The sequence below is a fragment of the Canis aureus genome, chromosome X (assembly GCF_053574225.1).
Source record: "Canis aureus isolate CA01 chromosome X, VMU_Caureus_v.1.0, whole genome shotgun sequence".
NCBI classification, from domain to species: Eukaryota; Metazoa; Chordata; class Mammalia; order Carnivora; family Canidae; genus Canis; species Canis aureus.
The window spans coordinates 121,214,575-121,238,602 of NC_135649.1; the positions used below are offsets into that span (position 1 = coordinate 121,214,575).

The 24,028-nt window shown below is 41.2% G+C and overlaps 1 protein-coding gene across 7 annotated transcripts in view; it reads left to right on the forward strand.

Moving 5' to 3' along the window:
- The window catches only part of LOC144307784 (uncharacterized), a 64,168-nt gene extending 41,499 nt beyond the window's left edge, over positions 1-22,669 (forward strand). For 2 of the 7 annotated variants that reach the window (XR_013374498.1, XR_013374499.1), the window contains 4 exons: positions 6,650-6,712; positions 15,059-15,859; positions 16,362-16,477; positions 21,705-22,669. Coding sequence is in view for 2 of the 7 variants with exons in the window: in XM_077887773.1 (XP_077743899.1) it covers positions 15,059-15,279; positions 16,362-16,432 (292 nt within the window). In the remaining 5 variants the exon portion in view is untranslated. Of the gene's footprint in view, positions 1-6,649; positions 6,713-8,376; positions 10,751-15,058; positions 15,860-16,361; positions 16,478-21,704 lie in introns of those variants that run through there. The other 5 variants (XR_013374497.1, XR_013374500.1, XM_077887773.1 and 2 more) reach the window with 5 other exon arrangements.
- Positions 22,670-24,028: the final 1,359 nt, after the last annotated feature.

The following is a 24,028-nucleotide window of genomic DNA, read 5'->3' on the forward strand; positions in this document are numbered from 1 at the left end:
ATTCTGAACATTTTCGATGAAAAATGACCGTCTCCTTTTTCCAACGACGCAAACTATTTTAGTATTTCTTCACATTCAATTGCATACATATTTGCATTATGGGAGTTTCATAGGTCCCATGCCCATCGCTTTGGGGTAATTCAGCTTTATGTTTATAAATTTATAAATTTATCTTTAGAAATCTGTCTTCAGAACACAATCACATCACTGACACAGCAAAGAGGGTAGAAGAATGTCAGACAGCTCATGGCCAAGGAAGAGATGCAGACAGAAGAGGAGCTGGAAGAGCTCTCAGATCCAGAGACAGCGTAGGTTTTGATTGACGGGGTGACATGGGAATGGTTGAACAGAGAGGGAAAGAGAAAGATTTCTGGGGATGCTTTATAGACATGTGAATATGGCATCACTGCCACTTTGGCAATGGACAGAACAAGCCCACCGTTGCCATTGGTGGCTGCGTGGTGTTTTTATTTGAGTTGACAGCACACAATGCAAATATGTAGATGAGAAGCACATGAGCTACCTGTGATATGGAGACATGATGTGTATGCCCTTGGAGATCATAGAATATTCTAGAACAGACCAGCTCCATAGTCTTTTGAATCACTCTGACCTTGGCGATCTGAACACAGAAGTACACGTTCTCCATTACTTCAGAGTCTAGAATTTATGAGGAAGTAGCCTTCTCATAAATTTTGTTGCACTGTATTTTCAAATTTCCCACAAATGGAGATCCCTACTTTGTGCCATTCTCCAGTGGACATCTAGAAAAACATGCTGTGGCCCCACAGAGCAAACATAAATGTACTCATTCACCATCCTTTTACCAAAGCGAGGCTTAACAATTTGACGCTATTATCGACACTCAAAGTGAAATACTCATTTTCGAAGACTTGGCAATGTCATTGTGAGCTTTCTTTCCTCTCGAGTATGTACGTATGTATGTATTCAATAGATTGGGGGTGGGGGGGAAGCCATCCAGAGACTTGGTTCTCAGCCACATGCACGTGGAAATCACTCATGCTTTCTATATATATACACAGCCATCAGTTTAGTTTTGCTTACATGTGCTGAAGAGAAAACCACACTGATTAATTTTGAATCTGATATTGATAATAGGGCAAAGTCAGCTTTAGAGAGCCAAGGAATTAAATTGCAGCATGCCTTTTTCATAATTTTAAGGGGTCTCTCTAGACCATGGTAGCGAGGATCTGTGGTATCTACTGTTATTTGTTTTATTTAGGAAAAATTTGAGTTCATAGTCTCCACCATTGTACACATTCTAGTACGCCACCTGCTACACCAGCTGTTTGCAACAGAGACAACAGAGATGAAAAGCCCGCAGAAGTCAATTAATGCATAATGTTCTTTCCTTGCAAGATCAGTTACTAAATCTTACCGGTTTAGGTCTGATATAAAGCAGCCCATGCAAAATTCGGCTTCCCTCATGAGACCATGCATCATCAGAATATCCTATGGCTTCCATGGCTTAAAAATAATTCAGGAAAAGAGCACGGTCCAGAGAATCTTGTATTCGAAGTGTAAATAGTGTGCTCTTACCAAATACTTTTGGGATATTTATTATTTTAAACCGCTGCTTCTTTTTCTTCTTGTGACTTTGAAATGCTAAGCTTAAGAAACTCATCCATCTTAAATTAATCTGTGAATGTGACGTGGTTCAAACAAATGGACGGGAGTTTTGGCGTGACTTACCAAACTGAGTCTCGCATTTTGGGGTTGAGAAATGTGCTGTGATAATTAAGAAAACAAATATCTGAGACAGAAGTGTAAGGTATAAATATTGCTCCCTCAGATATTAATGGATCCTGCAATAGAAATAGTGGGTGAGTGAAGCAGAGAGAGAAATGTAACATTAAAGAGCAAAACTTAAAATCTCGAGGCAGATCCATGTGTATAAGGCATTTGTCATACATCAGAAGGTCAGATCCAATCAGTGAGCCGTTTCCATGAACACTGTTAGGACATTTGGCTGTCTACTGGGGTTTGGGGAATAGTATACAGACAGGTCTCCACCTGCACAAATAAAATTTTAAGCCTTAAAAACACAAAAGCTCCCTCAAAAAAAACAAAAAAAAATGAGGAGAAAAGAATAATAATATCTTTATAGATTTGGAAGTGAAATAGCCTTCCTAAGCTTTACATGACAGCAGAGAATCATAAAATCATGATATTAGATATCAAAATTCATGGTATCAAGGACCATATTGACTCTGTAAAAGCCAGAAACCATAAACAAAGAAACAAAACCAAAATGGTTATTATCCCTCTCTTACCATTTCAACACACAAAAGGAGCAATGAGCCCATGTTAGTGGTTTTTTTTTTTAATGAGTGCTTTAAATAAGTAAGAAAATATATACTGATAAGATCATCAGACCACAAGACCACAATTATAAAATAAGAAAAAATGTATTCACGGTAAAGATTTAAATGATCAATGAACATAAACAAATGGCTAGTCACGCTAGTAATAAAAAAAGCAGATAAACACAGACACGAAACCAACTTTTTTTAGGTTTTACTGGCAAAATAAGAAAAAGAAGATATAAATTTTTGATTAGCGATGCGAGGATGTGGGCATTTACTCTTTATTTACTCATAGCAATGACTGTTTTTTATTGTAAAATAATTAGAACTACCCCTAAAACTGATACTATTTTGAATTAATTATTTATAATATGTATTTCAAGTATTTATAACATACATTGTTTTCATGACATTTCCTCACATGCTATGCCAGGTCCCAGAAATGTAGGTTTCTATGGTGCCACATCTATGAAATTCCATCTTTATAACCCTTGGATGCAGTGTCAAGCTTAGAAAACCTGTAGCATCCACATCCCACTAGCTAATATAGGGAAGAGACAGCAGCTCAGCATCAGGGCCCGGGCATAGAGATCTAATCCTCCACATCTAGTGAAACCACTTCCTTATTTAGGTGAAGCGTCGGATGCCTATTTATCTTAGAATAAGCTATCGACTCTCATAAATGAACGAACATCCTAGTTTTTCCTGGAAGGGAGGCAATGTTACAGCTTAGCTAAAACGTAAACCGGTTGCATTTGAGGTTTTGCCAAGGATTGAGACCTCACATGCATTATTTATCACAAATTCACAAAGTTCATTCTGGGGGTGCACAATCCGTTCATTGTTCAAAAGCACTGCTTCTCAACCAGAGGTGTCCACGTGTATCTCTCCAAAGGCACAACTACAGCTCTCCTAAATGTGTGTGTAATGTTTGTGTGCGTGATGTGCGTGTCATGTGTCTATAACGTACGAGTGTAGTGCATTTATGTAATATGTGTGAAGTGTGTGTGTAAATCTATGTGTGTAAATCTGCACGTGTAATGAGTGTGACGCGTACATTTGTTATGTGTGTGAAGTCCGCGTGTAAGTGTGCGTGTGTAATATGTGTGGCTGAAGTACTGTGTAATGTGTACGTGTGTAATGTGTGTCAAGTATGCGTGTAATGTGTACATATGTGTACTTGCTACGGAATGTGTGATGTGTACATGTATAGCGTATGTATGTGTCTATAGTGTGTGTGTGTGTGTGTTTGTCAGCATTTAGATGTCTGTTGACCCCCACTCTTCTAAAAGACACCTTGGAATGAATCATCTGTAGCGAAGCATATCCCGTATGAGTTTGGCCCTTGAATCATTTCATTCATGAGCCATGTTTTGTAGCTGTGACATCAGCTGGTGTGGGGAACATCGTGAGGGATGGCCCTCAGGACGCCAGTTCATACATGGTAGCTTCCTATTTCAGACATTCTTCGGTGAATTACACTATTTCCTCACGAGAACCCGTCATATTTCTGGACTCAGTTTCAAGAATGTGTGTCCTTCCTTTGTGTCAAGAGTTGACTTGCATCTTAAAACACTCGTGAACACTTGCAGATAACGCACGTGTGGTCCCAATACCTACCACCTGCTATCTTACTTTATTGATTTTGATTAAGCATGCTTTATTTACGAATATTTCCCCGTATGTTCTACTAAGCTTTCCTAAAATATCTATGCCTTGTAAAATATTTTAATACTCTGTCTAGATTATCTAGATTTTTAAATGTCTTATTAAAAGGCATCTTGAAGAGGAGTGTACAAATGGGTTTTTTTTAAAGATTTTATTTATTTATTTTGACAGAAAGAGAGAGCACAATCAGGGGGAGGGGTAGAGGAAGAGGGAGAAGCAGACTCTCCACTGAGCAGGGGGCCCAACACAGGGCTCCATCCCAAGACCCTGGGATCATGACCTGAGCTGAAGGAAGATGTTCAATCCAGGTGCTCCTGCATATGGATTTAAATGCATATTTGCTATTTGCCCCTCAAATGCAGAAGGGAGCTCCCAGCTTGCTTAGAGAGCTGGCTGACCCCAGGACCTCATGCTTTCTTGGCATGTCTACTGGGCAGGTGGAGAAGACCGTGTCTGCTCTACTCCTTCACCCTTCCACATGCTACAGAAAGAACAGGCAGGGTCATGTCTTGGCCATAGCATTGCGACCACATGCCTGTGTACAGTGGCAATCACTGGTCTTCCCTATTATTTTCTCCTGGAGATTCTTCTTGCTGCTCCCCGGTTCTCAGTAGAAGTTCCATTTGGTTTTGATTTAGCCAGAAGGACTCGATATCTTTAGAAATCTCTCGCTAAAGTCGAGTCCCAGTTGGGATGAATCTGAATCAGAGTGCTAGGAGCTCTTGAGAAAGGACTCACCCAAGCATCCGCATTGTACCAACAGGTAGCTGTCCAAACAGCCATCTGGCCCAGCTGGCATGTTGACCAGCTCCCGAGTATAAAGGGTGGAGAATCTGGCCAATGCTTCCAAGAGCAAGAGTGTTTTCAGATGAGTGTAGCAGAATCAGAGACAGAGACTCCTTTCCCTTCCCATGGGACAACAGAGTAAAGGAGAACCATCAGGAGAACAGGGCTGCACGTGACCCCATTGCAGCATCACTTTTGGCTTTGCCTCCACGGAGCTCATTCAGAGGCACGTGTCTTGCTATAGGGTGTCCAAAGAAGTCCATGGTGCCCCAGGAGGTGTAGCAGCAGAAGCCAGAACAGCACAGCACCCCTGCTGGGCTCTCTGGTTCTCTCTGTTGATGTCACCACAAAGCTGGACGGAGCATGCAGGCAGTGGCTGCCTCTTCAAGGTAACCCTGAGAGTTTTTGGAACAGCATAAGGGAATCATCCTCCTGTTGAACTACCGGCCAGTCCCTTCTGGAAGTGAAAGCTGAGCAAGGGCCCAAGGCTTATGGAGGGTGTGGTCTCAGGGGACTCTTGTCAGGGAGTGAGGGGAGCAGAATGGGCAGGGCAGAGGCCAAAGCATCCCAGCCTGGCCCCACGGGAACTCAGGAGTGTGGATTGCAGCTCAGGGTTTGTTCCGCTGGAGACGAGGGGTCTCAGTTCTTAGCGTTACATCAGTCAGCCATGGGGTGTAGGTGAAGAGAGGAAGTCCCTCAAGCTCGCGTGTGTCCGCAGCAACCCTTCGGAAAGGGGTAAGGGTGAGAACAGGGCACGTCACCCATAACGGCATCTGGTTGCACCATCTGACTGTAGAGAAACAGATACTAAAAGAGCCTGTACTAGCCGTTAGGGACCCGCAAACAGGGGTGACAGGTGAGGATCTCCACCACGCATACAACAGGCGACAATGTGGTGCCAGTCTCCCCACTCACGTGTGTCTTCCTATCGACTCCACATTATTTTTCCTTTGTCTCTTTCATGCAACTTCTCAGATCCTGATTCCTAAGCAGTGATTCCCAGCTTTGCAATCAAGCTGAACATAAACAGACAAAAGCTGGGTGAGTGGGTGGGTGGGTAAGGCAATAAAGGGCTGAATGAGGACAGATAGAGGTGAGGCTGGGTCTGGTTTTTATTTTTTTAATTTTTAATTTTTTTAAGATTTTATTTATTAATTCATGAGAGACAGAGACACAGGCGGAGGGAGAAGCAGGCTCCACACAGGGAGCCTGACGTGGGACTCGATCCCGGGTCTCCAGGATCAGGCCCTGGGCTAAAGGCGGCGCTAAATTGCTGAGCCACCCGGGCTGCCCTGGATCTGCTTTTTGAAGATACTTCTTGTGATGTTTGTAGAGCCTGGCGTTGCGTGGTCTCGGACAGGGGTGGGATTTTGAAGGAGGAAAGTAGAGTTGTTTGCCATTCTTTCTCCGTTGCACCTCTCGTGGAAGTACTGTGCATCTGGCAGTTATGGATTAGCGGGCACACTCTTTGGAAAATAATTACTTTGTGCCTTTGGGTGTGGGCATTAATTTCTTACTCTTGGGATCTGCTCCATTCTACATTTCAAATTAGACTGTGCTTTCTAACAGGGAAGTGTGTTTGCTTCCTGATCTCAATCTAGGGAGCTGGGGCGAGAAGCACCCTGAGGGAGAGGGGACACTCCTGGTTGGATTCCAAGGGTTGGGTTTGGAAATATCATAATGCACGAGAGAAAAGATCACTTGAAAACAAACGTTTGGATGAGTTATTGGATGATGGAAACTCTTCATAACACAAAGAGCCAACATCCGTCTCTTCTGAACCAGTTAACACACCACCCACATGCTGCTTTCAGACACAGCGACGCTGGCCTAATTTATGTGCTCACCATTGTTCTTGCACATTTCAGAGATGAGACCCAACAGTCGCCAAATCGCTTGTTGAGGAGAAATTAGCAAATGGATCAAATGAGGTAATACATGAGACATTTTGCGGGACAACGGTTGTAAAGCATGCTATGTTATACATCCATTTGTATAAAATTATCTAGACTTTTTGAGGAGGAAAAAGGGTCTGATGAGAATTATTATGCCATTATCCATTTATCTATTGTCTATTTATCTTCCTATCTGCCTATCAATCTATCTTCCCACCTACCTTCCTATCCAGCTATCATATCTGTGTGTCTATTTGCTAGCTAGCTATCTTGCTACCTACCTGCCTATCCAACTATCATATCTATCTATCTTCCTACCTACCTATCCATCTATCTATCATTATCTATCTATCTATCTATCTATCTATCTATCTATCTATCTATCCATCCATCCATGATATCTACCTACCTACATATCTACCTACCTATCTATCATCAATCTATCTGTCTCTCTCCAGGGATATATATATAGGTATATATTACATATATGCAGTATATATATGTGTGTGTGTGCATGCATATTTGTGTTTGTGAGAATACACACATGCACGCACAAAGGGAAATTAGTAAATATAAGGTAAGGGCAGCCTTCTCCAGCACATTCCTACCAGGTAAGAACTTTGCGCCTCTATCAGATAAAAGAATATAAACACCAAGTCTAGGTAAATGGAAAGAACCACTTACAAGACCATCCCCCATCTTTCTGATATGTGTGCATGCAGGTATGTTTTACAAGTGACTCGTATCTATCGGTAGTTACCATATTAGAAATTAGAACTAAGACTTTTTTAAAGTTTTCATCATGTATTCAGTTTTATTTTATTTTTTAAATTGTATTTATTTATTTATTCATGAGAGACATGGAGAGAGAGGCAGAGGCAGAGCATAGACAGAGGGAGAAGCAGGCTCCTCACAGGGAGCCTGATGCAGGACTCGATCCCTGGACCCAAGATCACGCTGTGAGCCAAAAGCAGATGCTCAACTGCTGAGCCATCCTGGTGTTCCGTGTATTCAGTTTTAAATCACAAAAAATAAATGCAGTGTCTGTTTTAAAAAATGGAAGAATTTGGGGGGCACCTGGGTGACTCTTGATCTTACCTCAGGTCTTGATCTCAGGTTCATGAGTTCGAGCCCCACTTAACATGGAGCCTACTTAAAAAATAAAAAAATAGTAATTTTAAAAAATTAAATAATTTTTAGAAATAAGTATGCTTTCAAAATAAACTAATTTTTTTTAATTAATAAATTAAGTAAGTAATTACTTAATTTTTTTAAAAAAAATTTAAGTCAAGTCCCATTGTTTTTATGAAGAGTTTCAACTTAGTGGAACCTCAGGTGCGCTCGGACCATTTTTCTAGCAGTCCCCCTGTTTTGCGTTGGATAGAGCACCGCTTCAAGGACTGGGTGATCCTCAGTTGCATGAAAATCGGCTGGAAGCTGCATGTGATTGGAGAGATTTTGCCAACTGAAGGGACTTACACTTAAATCGGGGGCATGCGTTGTCAATGGGGACATGTAAATAGCAGTATCTGTTTCTGTTTTCTCTCCACTTGTCCGTTTTCCTAGGGAGAAATAGCTGAACCCCAGCTGTTAGCAAGCTTAGAATCCAGTGTGGAAAGTGGGCTGTGCTTCTCAACATGCGGTGTGTAGACTTTCCCTTAATGCTCTCATTTTCTATCTGACTCCACCCTGCCCACTAGCTGCAGCTGGCGTCTGGAAGAACAGAGCCCCTCCGAGAGAGACGTGATTTCCAGTGGGTGCTCTGCTAGGTACAGGAGGAGGCGATTCTCAAGCCTTGAGCAGGGGTTGGGGGATTTTGTTTTTCAGGATAGCCCTGCTTTATCCCCACCTGGGACCTCACCACCAGAGGCTTCTTGTACCACCAGTTCCCAAGTATTTCTGGCATTTGGGGCCCAGAGTTGTCCTATTTCTTGGTTTTACTCCCCTGAGGATGAGATGTTCCAAGCTTCTCTGATCTGGATACATTGGGATTCATCCATCTGCTTCCCAGCTTATGTTACTTTGTTGAAATCTTGAACATGTGGTCATCTGCTCTCCTATTTCTGTCTCGAAAAATTTTGCCTCTTACCGACACATTTTTTTTTTTTTTGTCTTCTTAGTGGGTTTATGGGAAATAACAGTTTTCAACTTGCTATGTTTAACGAGGTATCTGCAAATGCACTCATACTCAAAGTAGCCCGTGCTGGGCAACAGTGTATTTGCCATTAGCTACTTGCATAATCAATTAATTAACGTAGTCAATCACATCATGAATATGCATTAACTACTTTGTGACATACACGAATGTGCTTCTTTGCCGTATCTTTTCATTCTCTTCCCTTCCCTGGGGATGTCCACCCTTTATCCTCCATGAACACAGTGCAAAGGTAGCAATAGGAATGATTGAGTTGGAGTCAGTGAAGAGTTGGATGAGGGCACATTGCATCTGAAAGAAAAAAAATATTGGCTGCACAAGTTCAACACGGTGCAGATGTAGACTCATTCTTCCAGACGTGGTTATGTGCCACCTTCACTCTGAAGCCACACAGATGCTCTGTTGCGTTATGTTCCATTGCTACTGCCTTCTCACCCCTAACTGAACCTTTATAAAGTTGGGCATCACGTGTGTGTCTACCTATTGGCCTCTGAGAAAGAACGATCAACATTTTGAGCTTCCTCTAATCTGTTGAACAACTTCAAACCCTTGTCATCCTTTAGACCTGATATTTAAAGGCAGTCCAGTTATACTGCCGATTGAAATAGTTTAACCAAGCAACACTGTTGCATGTATAAGAAAAACATCTTTTTCTCTACTCTAGACCAGCATCAACAGCACATTTCGTTTTTTAAAAAATCTCCTTCTGCATACCTGATACCATACCGGCATGACATCCCAAACATTTACCTACCTGTCCTACCTACACGAATATTTGCAGACTTGACATTGCCAATATCAATTGCAGAAGCAAGAAGTTACAAAGCGTACAATTTGAATCTTGTTTCTGAAATTAGAATATGTCTGAACTGCAGTCGGTTTTTAAAATAGATCTCCCACAATGGAACATTCAGACTCCAAAAATTTTAGGGATGATTGTCTTTACATAAATATGCATTATGTTCCTTATATCATGCAATGTGGCTATCACATGCATGTTGAAGCGTAAGATTCCTATTGTAAAACTCCTTTTATTTAAGTGTAACCACAGAAACATAGGCGATAATAAATTATTTGAGAAGAGAAACACAGTTGACCCTTGAACAACATGGATCTGACCCGTGTGGGTCCATTTATATGTGGATATCTTTTCTATAAATATAGTACAGTACTATAAATGCATTTTCTCCTCCCTATGATTTTCTTAACATTTTCTTTAGCTAACTTTATTGTAAGAATATAGTGTGCTATCATATGATATGCAAGTTATATGTTAATTGGCTGTTATTGGTAAGGCTTCTGGTCAACAGTAGGCTATTACTAGTCAAGTTTGGGGGGAGTCAAAGTTATACATAGGGTTTTGGCTGAATGAGGGGGGGTCAGTGGCCCTGCCCCATCATTGATCAAATGTCAACCGTACACAGGAGAATTCCTTTCACCACTGTAAGATACAGACTGTATTTAAAGCTAGATTCGGATTGCGTAGAATTCAGACTGGTAGTGAAAAGCAAAACAAAATCCCACTTACTCAGTGTGCTTGAACATAAAAGAATAGTGTCTATCACCATTAAGCAGGTGGGGATATTTTCCTCTACATACTACATAGTTGGACTACGGGACTACATAGTCTTGGATAGCATCAGAAGGCAAGGATTCTTCCGCCTTCTTCCACCTCCAGCATATTTTCATGACTTAAGATAGACCCGTAACCTCTGGTTAGATCTGGGTGGATCTTTAAGCACCCAGGACATTGTGGTCAGGACATTTCCTGGATATGAGTCAGACAACTGTCAATCCCAAGAGGTGCGGAGAAATGTAGCCTGTGCTCCCACTGGCCAGGGCTGGACAAAGAATTCAGTTCATTAACTGAAGAAGAAGACTGACATGGATATTGAGGACAGTCTAGCAGTGTTGGCTCTGTGATGGAAGGGAGGTATTGTTGATCATTTCTAAATGGAAAAGCACAAGCTTCTCTTGAATAAATACAGATCAGAAACGTGAACAAGATGTGAATCTGTCGTCTTCCTAATGAAAGGAGGTTTTCCTGATACTCTTGTTTCCTTTCCCTGTTTAGTTTTTATTTTTTTTATTTTTTTTATTTTTTTTATCCCTGTTTAGTTTTATTGATTGATTTCATCCACATCCACCATAATAATTGAAGTCAGCAAAGGTATCAATGAATATGATTTGGGGAGCATAGAAAGGCTCATTAAGCGCATATCTCAGCAATGCCATAAAAATTGTTACCTAAAAATAATCTTCAAATTACAAAACATTCTCTAGAGAGTGGAGTGATTGGCTAACCACACACGTAAGGAATGTCAACTGCATTATTTCTCAGTTACTAGATTTCTGTGGGATTTCTGTGTTTTTGTTTTGTGTCTTCTCGTAGATGGCTGTGTGCCTGTTACATTTTGAATGTTATGTAAACAACCATGGGGCTGCTGAAATTCTTACGTTAAAAACTGATCAAGAAAACATACTTTGAGGAAATTTGAAAGCAGAAGCACACAGGGTAGATGAAGTTGTGAAGGTCAAACCGGATGTAGGTAGACAAATTAAGATTATGAACATGTGAACCAGAAGATTGGCAGGTAAAATGGATCAAAGTAAGAGCATGCACGTGGTCCTGCATTGGACATTTATGAGGCTATACAGATCTTTTGCTCCAAATTCAGCATCAGAGGGAGACTGATTATTCCTTGTCCTCAACCACCAGAAACACTACAACCGGTCTCAAAAGCACCGTGATCTTTCAACGTCAGCCTCGCATCATGAATGATGGTCCTGAAACTTACCCAGTCACCGAGCCCTGTGCCTTGGAAAGCAAGCCAGTCATTGACCAACCTCACACCAGAAACCATGTTTCCACATTAAAATCAAATCGCCCCATAAAAATGCCATTTCAAAAATTGCCAGAACTGACCTTCACTGTTCCCAGATATTGGGCAGTTTGCTTGCTTCATGGACATGTTAACCCATCAGCAGATACACTTAGTCTTGAGAAGTTTGTTTTTTTTTTTTCCCCCAGACACTGAATGGTAGCCTCTTGCTCCAAACTAGTTTTGATTTGTAGTCACTTGCAGAACAAATGCCCTTATTAGATTATTTAGAGTTTGAAGGCATGCATTCCTGCCACTCATCTGCCTGCCTTCCCTCTGCTTCGATCTGACACAGCTAACGCACATTTTCAAAGCCACCAGTGTTGGGATCTATAGTCCATTGCACTGGCTCTTAAAATTCTTGTGAAGCCAGTGCAGCCATACCAACAGATCTAAACTCTCCAGATTCTGGACAATCTATGAAAAAAAAAATTATATATTTGTCTCTGTCCACATGGACAGCTCTGAATATACTTACTTGCTCCCCACTGATAGTTTAGTCTCCTTTTACCTAGTATAGCCTGAAATGAAGTGGGAAACTATCCGTGGCACCATAACCTGGTAGACAAGAAAGCTGAATACTTAGGGCAGCACAAGATCATTATGTTTTAAAAATAGTTATTTATTTATTTGAAAGAGAGAGCATGAGTGGGGCGAGGGGCAGAAGGAGAGAGAGAAAAAAATCCCAAGCAGACAATGAGCTGAGCACGGAGCCCACCGTGGGGCTCAGTCTAACGACTCTGAGATCATGACCTGAGCCAAAATCAAGACTCAGATGCTCAACTGACTGAGGCACCCAGGTGCCCCGGAATTATTTTTATATTATGTAATCCAAGAGGGTTTCCATTTTAGTGTGTAGTTTACAGACGGCAACAGGATTAACCATGATTCTTTTTATTGGTGTAGCCCATAACTCTCTGTATAGAGCCCCTTGCCTTTTCTGACATTCCTAAGAGACATACTACTTATTACTATTACAAGCGACCTAGAATTTCCTATGTACGATTTAAAAAGTAAAAGTGCTCGAAATCTATGTGGGGTTTGGGGGGCATAAGTGCTTTATTGAACAGATAGTAGTTTTCAGTGTCCAGAAGCGAGTTCTGGCTATATATTTTTACAGTTTTTATAACAACTCATAACACATTCAAAGAGCTACATTTCAAGTTCTTCCACTAGAAATGGAAAAAATTGTACCTTCAATTCTGCTTTTATATATTGTATATTCTAACATATTTGTATGTGGGTGTCCTTAAGTTCTACACATTTATTACACATATATGTGTACATATGTATTGCAGACATGCATATGTATATACGTGTGTGCTTTTAATATGTGTGTGTTCTTGATATGTAAATATTTAGAAATGTTATATATAATTTATACTCCTGGAAGCAGTAAACTGACTTTTGGGTTAAAACTGGGAGCCTTAATAATGCAACATGAGTTGTATATAATATAGGCATCCCATCTATCTATTTATCTATAATTCTTTTTTAAAAAAATATTTAAATTATTTATTCATGAGAGACACAGAGAGAGGCAGAGACACAGGCAGAGGGAGAAGCAGGATCCCTGCGGGGAACCCGATGCGGAACTTGATCCCAGGGACCTTCGCCCTGAACCTAAGGCAGACACTCAACCACTGAACCACCCAGGCATCCCTATTTATCCATAATTCTGTAGATATGTATATATAGGTAGATATGAATATGTTCATATGAATATATACATATATACATATGAATATATATGTATACATATATTCATGTGTGTATATATATACACACACACTCTATATGTATATATGTGTATGTGTGCCGTTTAGAAATCTCTCTCTATATATACACATACATGCACACATCTCCAACAAGTTGAGAAATAACTTTTATTTTTTTATTTTAAATATATCACAGAGACAATAGCATGAGTAGCTAAAGAGATGCATGGCTTGTTTTAAAAACAGGTTTGCAAAACACTATCTTTCAAGTTTTGATCTGATTGGATTCTCTCTGGCAGGTCATTACCTTGTCATGTTGCATTCCCTGCAAAATCGGATCCGAAGCATTTGAGGAGACATACAAGTTTAGTGGGAAATTATTTTTCATACAAGTATATATGACTGTGGGGACCCTTAACGCACCTGAGTGGCTTTGACGTTATACCTACAAATATGCAAAGGCAGCGCCTTCATGCGAATGCGATTGGACAGTCTTCCTCAATTGGTGGCCTCAATCCTTTTGTGTCACAAAAAGATCTCCGTGCCTGTGACGTGGAACAGGATTCCTATTGTAACCTACAAAACAATATTATTCCCGTGAGGTTGAGCCAGAAGTGCTCTCAAGCCATCATCCTGGCTGACCTGTTTCTGATTTGGGAAAGAAAGAACGATTGCAAGCTCCTCTTCCTTAGCAAGCATAATTAACGACTGGGTGTTTCCAGAATTTTCCCCATATTTCTCAAAAACTTTTTAAAAGATTTTTTTTATTTATTTATTTATTTATTCAACCACTGATCCACCCAGACGTCCCTTTCCATATTTCTCAAATTAACCAGCACCACCTAACGACCTCATGAGCCAATGGTTCTTATGGTCCCATCTTTTCCATTTCCCTTGTAATGAGACTGTCCATCCCAAGGACCCTCTCCTCTTGAGTCTTGTCAAGAAGTCTTTAGAAAACACCTGTGTTTCACTTTGTGGCCTAAGATTTAACAGACTACATTTTAACTAATTAAACCCAACCTCAATGTCCATGCTGCTCTTGACTCCTGCCCCCATGAAAGAATTTGCATCTGAATGGATTATTCTAGTCCGACCACCGGTGCCCTGGGGATGAAAAAGCTGAGAAAGACCCAAAACCACACACTGTTAAGTGGAGTTGTGGCCTCCTTAAAAGGAACTCTGGCTACACAATGTTTATCTAAAGTAATGTAAAAATTGCATTTTTTTTTTTTAAGGAAAGCATGAGCCTTGCATTACATTCCTGAATAGATACCATTTTCTGTTTCACACCTTTTTTTCCCAAAATGTCACATATATTTGAGTACACACCTCCCACCTCTATTTAACACCAGCTTGAGAGATATTTTGGCCTATGCTCTTATGTCAGTTTATATTATTTATGCTCAGTGGCTTATAAGTTTCTCCACATGTAGGGGTGGGATTTAGGCAGAACATGAAGGAGAAAACAAGAGATTCAAAGTCTGGATGGATTTCTCTCTCTCTCTCTCTCTTTTAATTTGTGTCCATGCATGGCAGTATGCTGGGTCTTCCCTGAGGGTTTACATAAACAGATCAACTTGAAAGAGCTGCCAAAGATGGTCTCACTTTTCCTTTTCTCCCACAGGAATGAGGTCAACCAAGAATCACAGTGCTGTTCATTTCAGACATGGGAGCAGAAGACAAGATTTCAGACTCATACACACGGCGACCCCATGCCCGACTTCAAAAAAACAGTGATTCATCCAGACACCAAAGCTCAGCAGCTCAGAGTCAACCTCAAATATAGTCAAAGCTCACCAAGTGCTCTCCCAAGAAAAATAGAACATAAGTGCCAGATGACCTGCGGTAAAGACTCTTCTTCCAGAGAGTGGCTGGACTGTCCTGATTTCATCGCACCTACATTAGCGTGTCAACAGGCCCTTGCAATTCCCAACGATCCCACTGGGCTGCTTTATCATTGATTACCTGTCCAGTGCCACACATTTCTACAAATGCACTCTCTTTTCTTTACGGCTGCAATGCAGGACCATTAAAATCGGGTGTAGGTGTTCATTAAAATCGGGCTGATTGAATGTCTTTTTTTTTTTTCTTGATCAAGTATCTCTACTGAGCTGTGATTTAGCGAACATCTTACACTCACCTCTGCTTTCAAGAAAGATGAGAAACATGTAACTTTCCATTTACTGTTGACTGAGACAACAGTTGCCTGAAAAATTAACTAGAAATTGAAGTAAACACCAATAAGGAAGTTACTTCAAAATAATTCTCATTATTTCTGGCTTATCGTTTGCACCTGAAACATCTAAGGGGAGTGCCAATTAAAATTATGTGTATTGTGGGGCACCTGGGTGACCGTTTGACTCTTGGTTTTGGCTCAGGTCATGAGCCATGGGATTGAGCCCCGAGTCGAGCTCCCAGCTGTGAGGTAGCTTCTTCTCCATCTGCCTCTCCCTCTCCTTTGTCCTCTCTCTCTCTTTTTCCTTTCTCAAATAAATATATAAAATCTTTAGAAAAAAATAAAAAAATATATAATTACCTGCATTGCCTTTGATGATGAATGGCTTTCTAAAACATGTATTAAATATATGAACAGCACGAGATGTGATCCATGAGTTTTATTGCCATGACGATGGGTAATATGACTTAACATAGTTGTAGAGCATAATTTGTGTTATCAATACCCTAGATTCCTCATGTTACCTACATTGATGAACGAAAACCGTGCCCTACTGATTAACCAAGTAGACCAAGATTATGTGTGTAGGGAAGCATGACATCCTTTCCATCTTCCATCACACCGTTCATGAGTATATATGGAAAGGATTAAACTTTTAAGACCCAAAAAAAACATGTTATCCTAGTATGTGTGATGTCAGGTATCCGATACAGTCTTAAAGCCAAATGTTATTTTCCTATTTTCTCTGCAGGCATATTTTTAGGGACGTGCCTATCCCATATACTTCTTGCTCCCTCACATAGAAGGAAATCTGTAGAATAACACCTCCAACTGAGCCTCTCTTCCTCCAACTCTTCTGCTCCGCAGGTAAGAAAGAGGGGCTGCACCTGTTGGGCATCTCAGAGGACCAATGTCTCTTCTCTTATCCTCTCTTCTCTCCTCCTCTCTATTTCGACTATTCTATTATTTTAAAAATAAGATGCAATCGTTTCATTTGAATTATTTAATTCCTAGCGATTTAAAATCAGACACTTGAACGATCCGACTAACTTTTCCTAATGAAGCTAGCAATTTTTTAAATGTGTTATGTGACACGCCCCGCACGTTTTCGTTTTAAATGAGAACTCTGTATAATGAACGGTAGAGACAAACTTCCTAAGTCTGTCGCCACTAGAATTATCTAGGCTTGTTTCTGATAAAATCACTTTTCGCAAATTCTAGAGAATGCCGACTGCCGTAATGTGTCATGTCCACGGATTCTCGTATCTGCAGATGGCCAGAGCCCACTAGGCAGCTGCCACCTGCTTTCCCCCTTATTAACTTGGGTAGAGACCCTCCGCCCTTGCCCACCCACCACTCTGCTGCATTCTGTGACACTAAAGACTTCCTTTTGAGGCCAAACCAGAATCTGGCATCGTGACCTTCACCAGAAAGCTAACTCCTGCGGAAAACTGAACTAGTCGGAAGAAAGAACAGTCAGTACTTATATCGTAAAATACTCTTGTCACATGCAATGTAAATCCCCAAATCAACAAATAGGTAGTTGTCAAAACGTGTCACTTCTCCACGGTGGCATGCTGACAACTCGTGAGATATTTTAGGTGCATTTTGACAACAAGGAATAATTAACTGTGGCTGCATTTTGGAAGAATTTTTTAATTTTAATTTTTTTTTTCTGAGAATATCAACTGGCCCAGATTCCTCAGGTAGGGAGGGACGTCATCAACAAAGGCTGTTACTCTGCCGGAGATCTGGCCATGAGGCTCTTCCTAGGAGTTGCAAAGCAATGAGATTTCCTTCCCACGGAGTGGCAACACACACGTGAATGTGCAAAAGGGGAAAAAACAAATCGCCAAAGCAGATGTGTAGCTGTGGTTCTCCCAGCCTCTCTAGAGATGACCTAAAAACCAAAATCTGAATCACCTAAGACAGGTGTTTGCTCTTTGCTTCAGATACTATTCAACATTCCTCTAGGGACTGTTTTGTGATAAAATGACACCGTGTGTATGAATAAAAAAAGAGAACAGACTACCAAAGGCACAGGACCTGATCTATGGCAAGGAAGTGGCAAGTGAAATACAGAGGTCCAGTTATTGTCAATTAACTTTAAATTGAGGGGTCCTTGGGTTGGTTTCACCATTTATAATGGCTGGAGCAACCTCCAATACGGATCACTCATTCTAGCTTTCATGCAGGGAAAGGAAGGAAGTCGTTGATGCTCTAAGATGCCTTCTCGTTCCATTTTCCTTAATCCATCTCAAGAGAATTTCTGGTATCTTTAACAATGTAGCTTTACCGACCCAGCAACATCATGCGCCAAAGAATTGCAGGAGCTGATTTTATAATATCTTAACAGGCGATGATGCTTCGAATATATAATCCTGAACGAGGGAACGTTATGATGTCACATACTATGAAAATGATGATTTTTAAAGTTTCAACGAGTCTCGGTTGATGGGATTTCATACAGTAAATCTGGTGGCTCAGTCATTGTCAGTTTTAGGAGGTGATCCACAGACTGACCCTCAGCCATAGATTTTTACGCCTACGTCGTCTGGTGACATTTAGCGAGCTACATAGTTGTGTTGTGATAAGCATCTATTCACGTTAGTTATAAGAAAAGGAATACTTGGAGATAAAAGTTAACAGTATTGTCTTCCAAGCATTGAATTATTATCCAGGAGAAGCATCACCTTTAAAAAAAATCAAGTTCAATAAAATACACACTTTTTTTTTTCCCTATCAATACGGAATCTGTGAATGCCATTTTTGTGGTGTGTTTTGGATTTATAAAACTCCCCGAAGAAAGCTGCCCTTACTCATCACAACGCAGCTGCCAAACACCGTCATCAAGAGCTACCTCAGGCCCACTGAAAGTTGCTTTGGGTTGATGTTTATTTTGCATTTAAGTGTTTAGACTCTAAAGAGATAGTGTAAATTGTTTGATGGTTTCCATCACTTTTGATTGTCTCTTGAAGTTGACCTAGAAGGTATTCTTGCTTCAGTTGAACAAATAAACATCCCATGTAAGCTTCTTGCTATTCAAAACAAACCTACTCAGGTTTGAGAGTTGCGGTAGGTGAGGCACTTTCTGGCTTGTGTAGAGTTTAAATATAATGTATAAATTGGCTTCGGAACAATTGGCAATCGGAACAAGAATGATTATGAAAAAAAAAAACCAGATTCAGCAGCAAACCTATTTTGCTCATAAAAATGAACGTCAACACAGTAGAGAAATCAGACTCATCCTGTCTTCTGGGTTACATGGTTCCTCATTGTCCGTCCTGGCTAAGTCAAGTGCAAACCATCCAACCTTGAGACAATCAATGAAAACCCATCAGCCTCAGGTTCAACATATGCATCTTTTGCTACAAGCGTTTATTTAGAAAATGTATATTAAAAACCATCATTCCAGGGGTGCCTGGGTGGCTCAGTTGCTTAAGCATGTGCCTTCGACTCAGGTCATGATCTTGGGGTCCTGGGATCAAACCCCTCAGCAGGGAGTCTGCTTCTCCTTCTCCCTTTGCCACCGCTCATGCTTGTGCTCTCTCTCGGAAATAAGTAAAATCTTAAAAAAAAAGAGAGAGAGAGATAAAAGCACCCTCTTGGCATATAAAGGTGATTGGCACATCTTTATCTATTTAACAAAAATGGCAAGAATCCGGGTAAACTGGACTTTCACTACCGAGGAGGCATCAACGTTTGCATCTCAGCTTTGACCAAAGGATGCAGGATCCCCACGTAGTGTGGAGTCGGCTGCAGGTGCTATCTGGGCATTTGGTACCATCACTGGAAATTCTCCACAAATCTAAAAAAATGAAAAATAAAAGGTTTATTTAAAACAATTTAAAAGAAAAGAAAGAAGTCAGCCTGGATCCGCACAAACTTGAGGACTTGCCTTCAAATTTGCCAACCACTCTCCAGGTTGTCCAATCCAATCCCTGCCGCCAGCCTCAGGCTGTTGGATGCAAACGTTCCCGGGCTCTGCCCTCATCAAGGTGTGCGATGCAATCAGCAAGTGCGATCTGCAAGCTCCAGCTCTCTGCAGATGCCTGACACTGCTACTGCATCAACACATAAGGGAAAAGCCTCCCCTGGTGCTAAAGTTAACCTCAAGTCCCAGGCGATCCACACTGTCTTTATGTCTACATGTGGTTCATGGGGATGAGAATTCAGTCCTATTATGGGTGCTTCAAATCCCATCACGTACTTACAATTTATAAATGATACAGTCAGGCGAAATAAAAGACTTTAAACGGGGAAATAGACGGGAGTAATTCTGTGACACCCACTTTTGACATAATTGTGTCAAGTCTTCATTGTCTTTGTGGATACAGGCTTTTCGCCGGAGGCAGGTAGGATGGAGAAGATCCCACTCGAAAGGAGACAGAAGTTCACCTCAGTAGGACAGCCTACTTTATCATTTATTTTTAGAACGCCATGGATTTGGCCCCAAAAGAAGCGGCTGATGGTGCTCTGGAAGGCATTAGCACATTTGCCCGGCAATGGATATTTGAACCTTTTGCAAAAATGTTGCAGTTTTGACCTCATTATCCTTTTATAGTCAGTCAGGAATACTTTAAAAAAAAAATTATTTATTTATTTGTTTGACAGAGAGGGAACAAGCAGGGGAAGAGGGCGAAGGAGACTCTCCGTTGAGCAGGGAGCCTGCCGTTGGGCTCAAACCCAGGACCCTGGGATCATGACCTGAGCCCAAGGTGCTTGCTTGACCAACTGAGCCACTTAGGTGCCCCTCAAGAATTCTTGATAAGCTTGAGTAGCATGAGTGGAACTTCCCTTGTATATCATTGATACTATTCTTTTATTTTTTTAATTTTTTAAAAATTTTAAAAAATTGTTTTGTAATCTTTACACCCAACGTGGTGCTTGAACCCATGACCCTCAGGTCAAGAGTCAATGCTCTTCCAACTGAGCCAGCCAGGTGCCCCCACAGATACTACATTCTCTTCATCCATAGAGGATTCTCACTGAGGTGACTGAGCTCTTTTAAGACCCAATTTAAGAAATTTGATTATTTAAAAATTTTCTTACATGCCCAGCTACCTATTTTTTAAGCACTATTTTTTTTTTTTTTTTTACATTTAGAATGATTTATTTTATTCCTATTTTGTAGTTGTCCAACTCTTGGAAAGGTGACTTTCCATATATATATATATATATATATATATATATAAAAAGATCAACCACTTAAAAAAAATACAGGAAGAAGGTGATAGGAAGTAGCCAACATGGTTTCAGATCCCCGCACCCACAAAGCTCGTGGCCAAGACTTTCCGAATGTCGCTTCTATGTATTCTCTTTGATGTCTCTTCTTTTGGGTTTGGCCCCCTGGAGATTTACATCCTGCAGTTGCAACTTTGGTCATTCCCCTTCCCTCAAATCCATTTATCCAATATCCTATCCCACATATCCCAGGATTTGGACAGTACGTGGTCTCTGCCGTTCACTCAGACTGCCTGGCTGATTCCTCCTGCAGGCATTTAATTAAGCACATACTACAGACCAAGGAGTGATCCAGGATTAGCGTGCAGGTGAGACAAACACAGGAGTCACGGGTGACACGTGGTTTTCTGTCCTGGCATTTTCAGACATGCTGATGTGTCCCGAGAGAGACACACGTAGGCTTGTAGGAGGAATGTGAGAGCTTTACATTTGAAACACGTTTAAGCGAGATACGGTGAGAAATAGTTGGCTAAATGGATCTGCCGTTTGGCAGACCCATGAAGCTGGCGGTCACTAGGACACAGCAGCCAGAGGTCTTATTTTTCATAAGAAAATACACTCTCAGCCATAATGCATTCATCTTATTTCATACATTTCATACATTTTCTACTCTGTTGTACATGCCTCTGCGCCTCGGTTACGTGTTTAGCAGACCTGTGTCAACTCACACTTAAAATTCAACGGAAGAAATTAGAACACACGTAACAATGGATGTGTTAACAGAATTTAACAAAAACCAGATTGCATACAGAAACATAAACCCTATTAAGTTTTTTTCTTTTTTTCTTTTTTTCTTCACCTTCCAAATTTCCTCCTGGCGATTTCACATCTCAAATGAAAACATCCACAGGCGATTGTGAAACTTGACTTCACACGACTTATGAAAAGTAATTTTTTTTTTTGCAACAGCCCATGGAGGATGGATAGGGCCATCGTTGGAGAAACAGCGTGTGAGACATGGCTTCTTCACGATGACTGCGAGGCTCAGCACCCCGATGTTGGGGGCCCAAGCCGCCATGACTCCATGAACTTTTTCATTCTCAAAGTTGCAATGAATGAAAAGCCTTCTCCAACCTCGAGTAGGGGAACTAACTGAGTCTTGGAACATAAAAAGCAATTCCTGGCTTTATTCTTACTGCTGTCAACGTGGTTTATGCAAAAACACAGGGTGGGATTTATAAAAATGTGTCTAAAACCTAATCTCTGTGCTGAGCAGTTGGGGAGATTGAAACAATTTACGTCCCATCTCTTTCAACGTTTGTCCATGTATTTAAATGCTTTTGGGGGGATTGCATCACTTTCAGCTTTTATCCATTTAGATGCTTTTGAGGGTGGGGGGTCTTCTCCTATTTTGCTTCCAAATGGGTAACGTGCATGAAGACTAACAAACACAGTGTCCATATCATTGTCCCCATAACCCAGCCACAGATTATTTAGACTCCATACAGAAGAACAGCTGATGGATGACAGAAAAGCAAGGATTCATGACTCGGTTTTTAGGGATGTGGGGTTGGCACGCTCCTTGAGACAATTTCCGCCTATCGAGCAAACTCCACATAAGAAAGCGTTGTATCCATGGCACTGACTTCTTCGCGAAAGGAAGAAGACCTTATAATACCTCCATCCCCCAACTTTGTAAGGCCGTCATCCAAAGAAGGGTCTGGAACACCATTACCCTCAAAGCACTAAGCATGGAGAACCATACATTGTCCTATGATATGGTTGATCCCATTTACCATTTACCGCACAACAAAATATATATCAAAATATGTATCATATCAATAAATATGGTGGACAAATATGTTCATTCTAACATATTTCTGTCCTTGCTTTCTTTTTCTCAAATATTAACTGTTTTCAAGCTATCCCTTACTTATGACACATGTGCCAAGGGGTCCAAAAATTCTTAGTAAAATCCTTTGCACACGCCTCCCTCCAACCATGCCCTTCAATCCAGCGATGGCACAGCATCTCCTCCTCAGCCTTCGTGCATTTGGTTTCGCCTTCTCCTACCAGCTGGAGAAAACTGTCTCCTTGTAAACTCTCCTGTGTTAAGAATTTTGTGGGCATTTTTTTTCAATAATTTATAGCAGTCAACGTGCCAACTTTCTCCCCTCCGATTACAGCAAGGTCAAGGTGACCACTCTAAAAAACATCATTATTCTGCAATTCCGTGGCTCACATTTTCTTGGGTTGGAGCAAAGAGAGAGCTGTGAGCAAATGTTTGGATTTTACGCTATCTATAAACTGCCATTTCTGAGGAAAAACTGGCACCAAAAGGCTGTTATTGTCAGGCATTAATAGTCATGGTGATGATGTTGCTGACTCACTTCTCCAAAAGATGTCTTGCAACTTTCAGCACGGTGCTGGTTGCTGGTGCAAATCTTCCCCCTGTCATATGCTTTGCAGGCTGCCACCAGATGGGGAGGTGACATCCTCACTTTGCATACCTGCCACTGAATTGAAGTTCTGGTGATATCTTCCTGCCCCTTTGCACAGAAGTCCCCAAATTCCCACACGAGTGGCAAGACTCACCGTTGCATTCAGAAGCTAACATATCACCCGTAGCACAAGCCTGCAGAATGACCTAGCGAGCATGCTCAAACATCACAGTCTTGGGATGGAAGTTATGAAGCAGGTGCACAAAACCTACACTTCTTCTTTCTGCCAAGACGTCATACTTTTCGGGCAGTTTTAGGTTCCTAGTAAACTTCAGGGGAAAGTACAGAGATTGCCCAGATCCTCCATCCCTTGCCCCATGCATAACCTTCTCCATGGTCCACATCCCTCACTGGAGTGATGCATCCGTGACCATCGATGAATCTATTTCGATACCTCATAATACCCAAGCTCCGTAGTTTACAGTCAGGTTCACCCTTGGTGTTACATATTCTGTGGGTTTAAGCTAACGTCTAATGCCCTGTATCCACCATTATGGTATCATACACTGCCGGAAAAATCCTCCGTGGAGTGCCTGGGAGGCTCACTCAGTTAAGCATGGAACTCTTGATTTCAGCTCAGGTCACCATCTCAAGGTCGTGGGGTAGAGCCCGCATTGGCTGAGTGCTCAGCGCGGAGTCTGCTTATCCCTCTCCCTCTGCTCCTCGCCCCCATCGGTCACTTTCTCTATCTCAAATAAATAAATAAATAAAATCTTAAAAATAAATCTCCCGT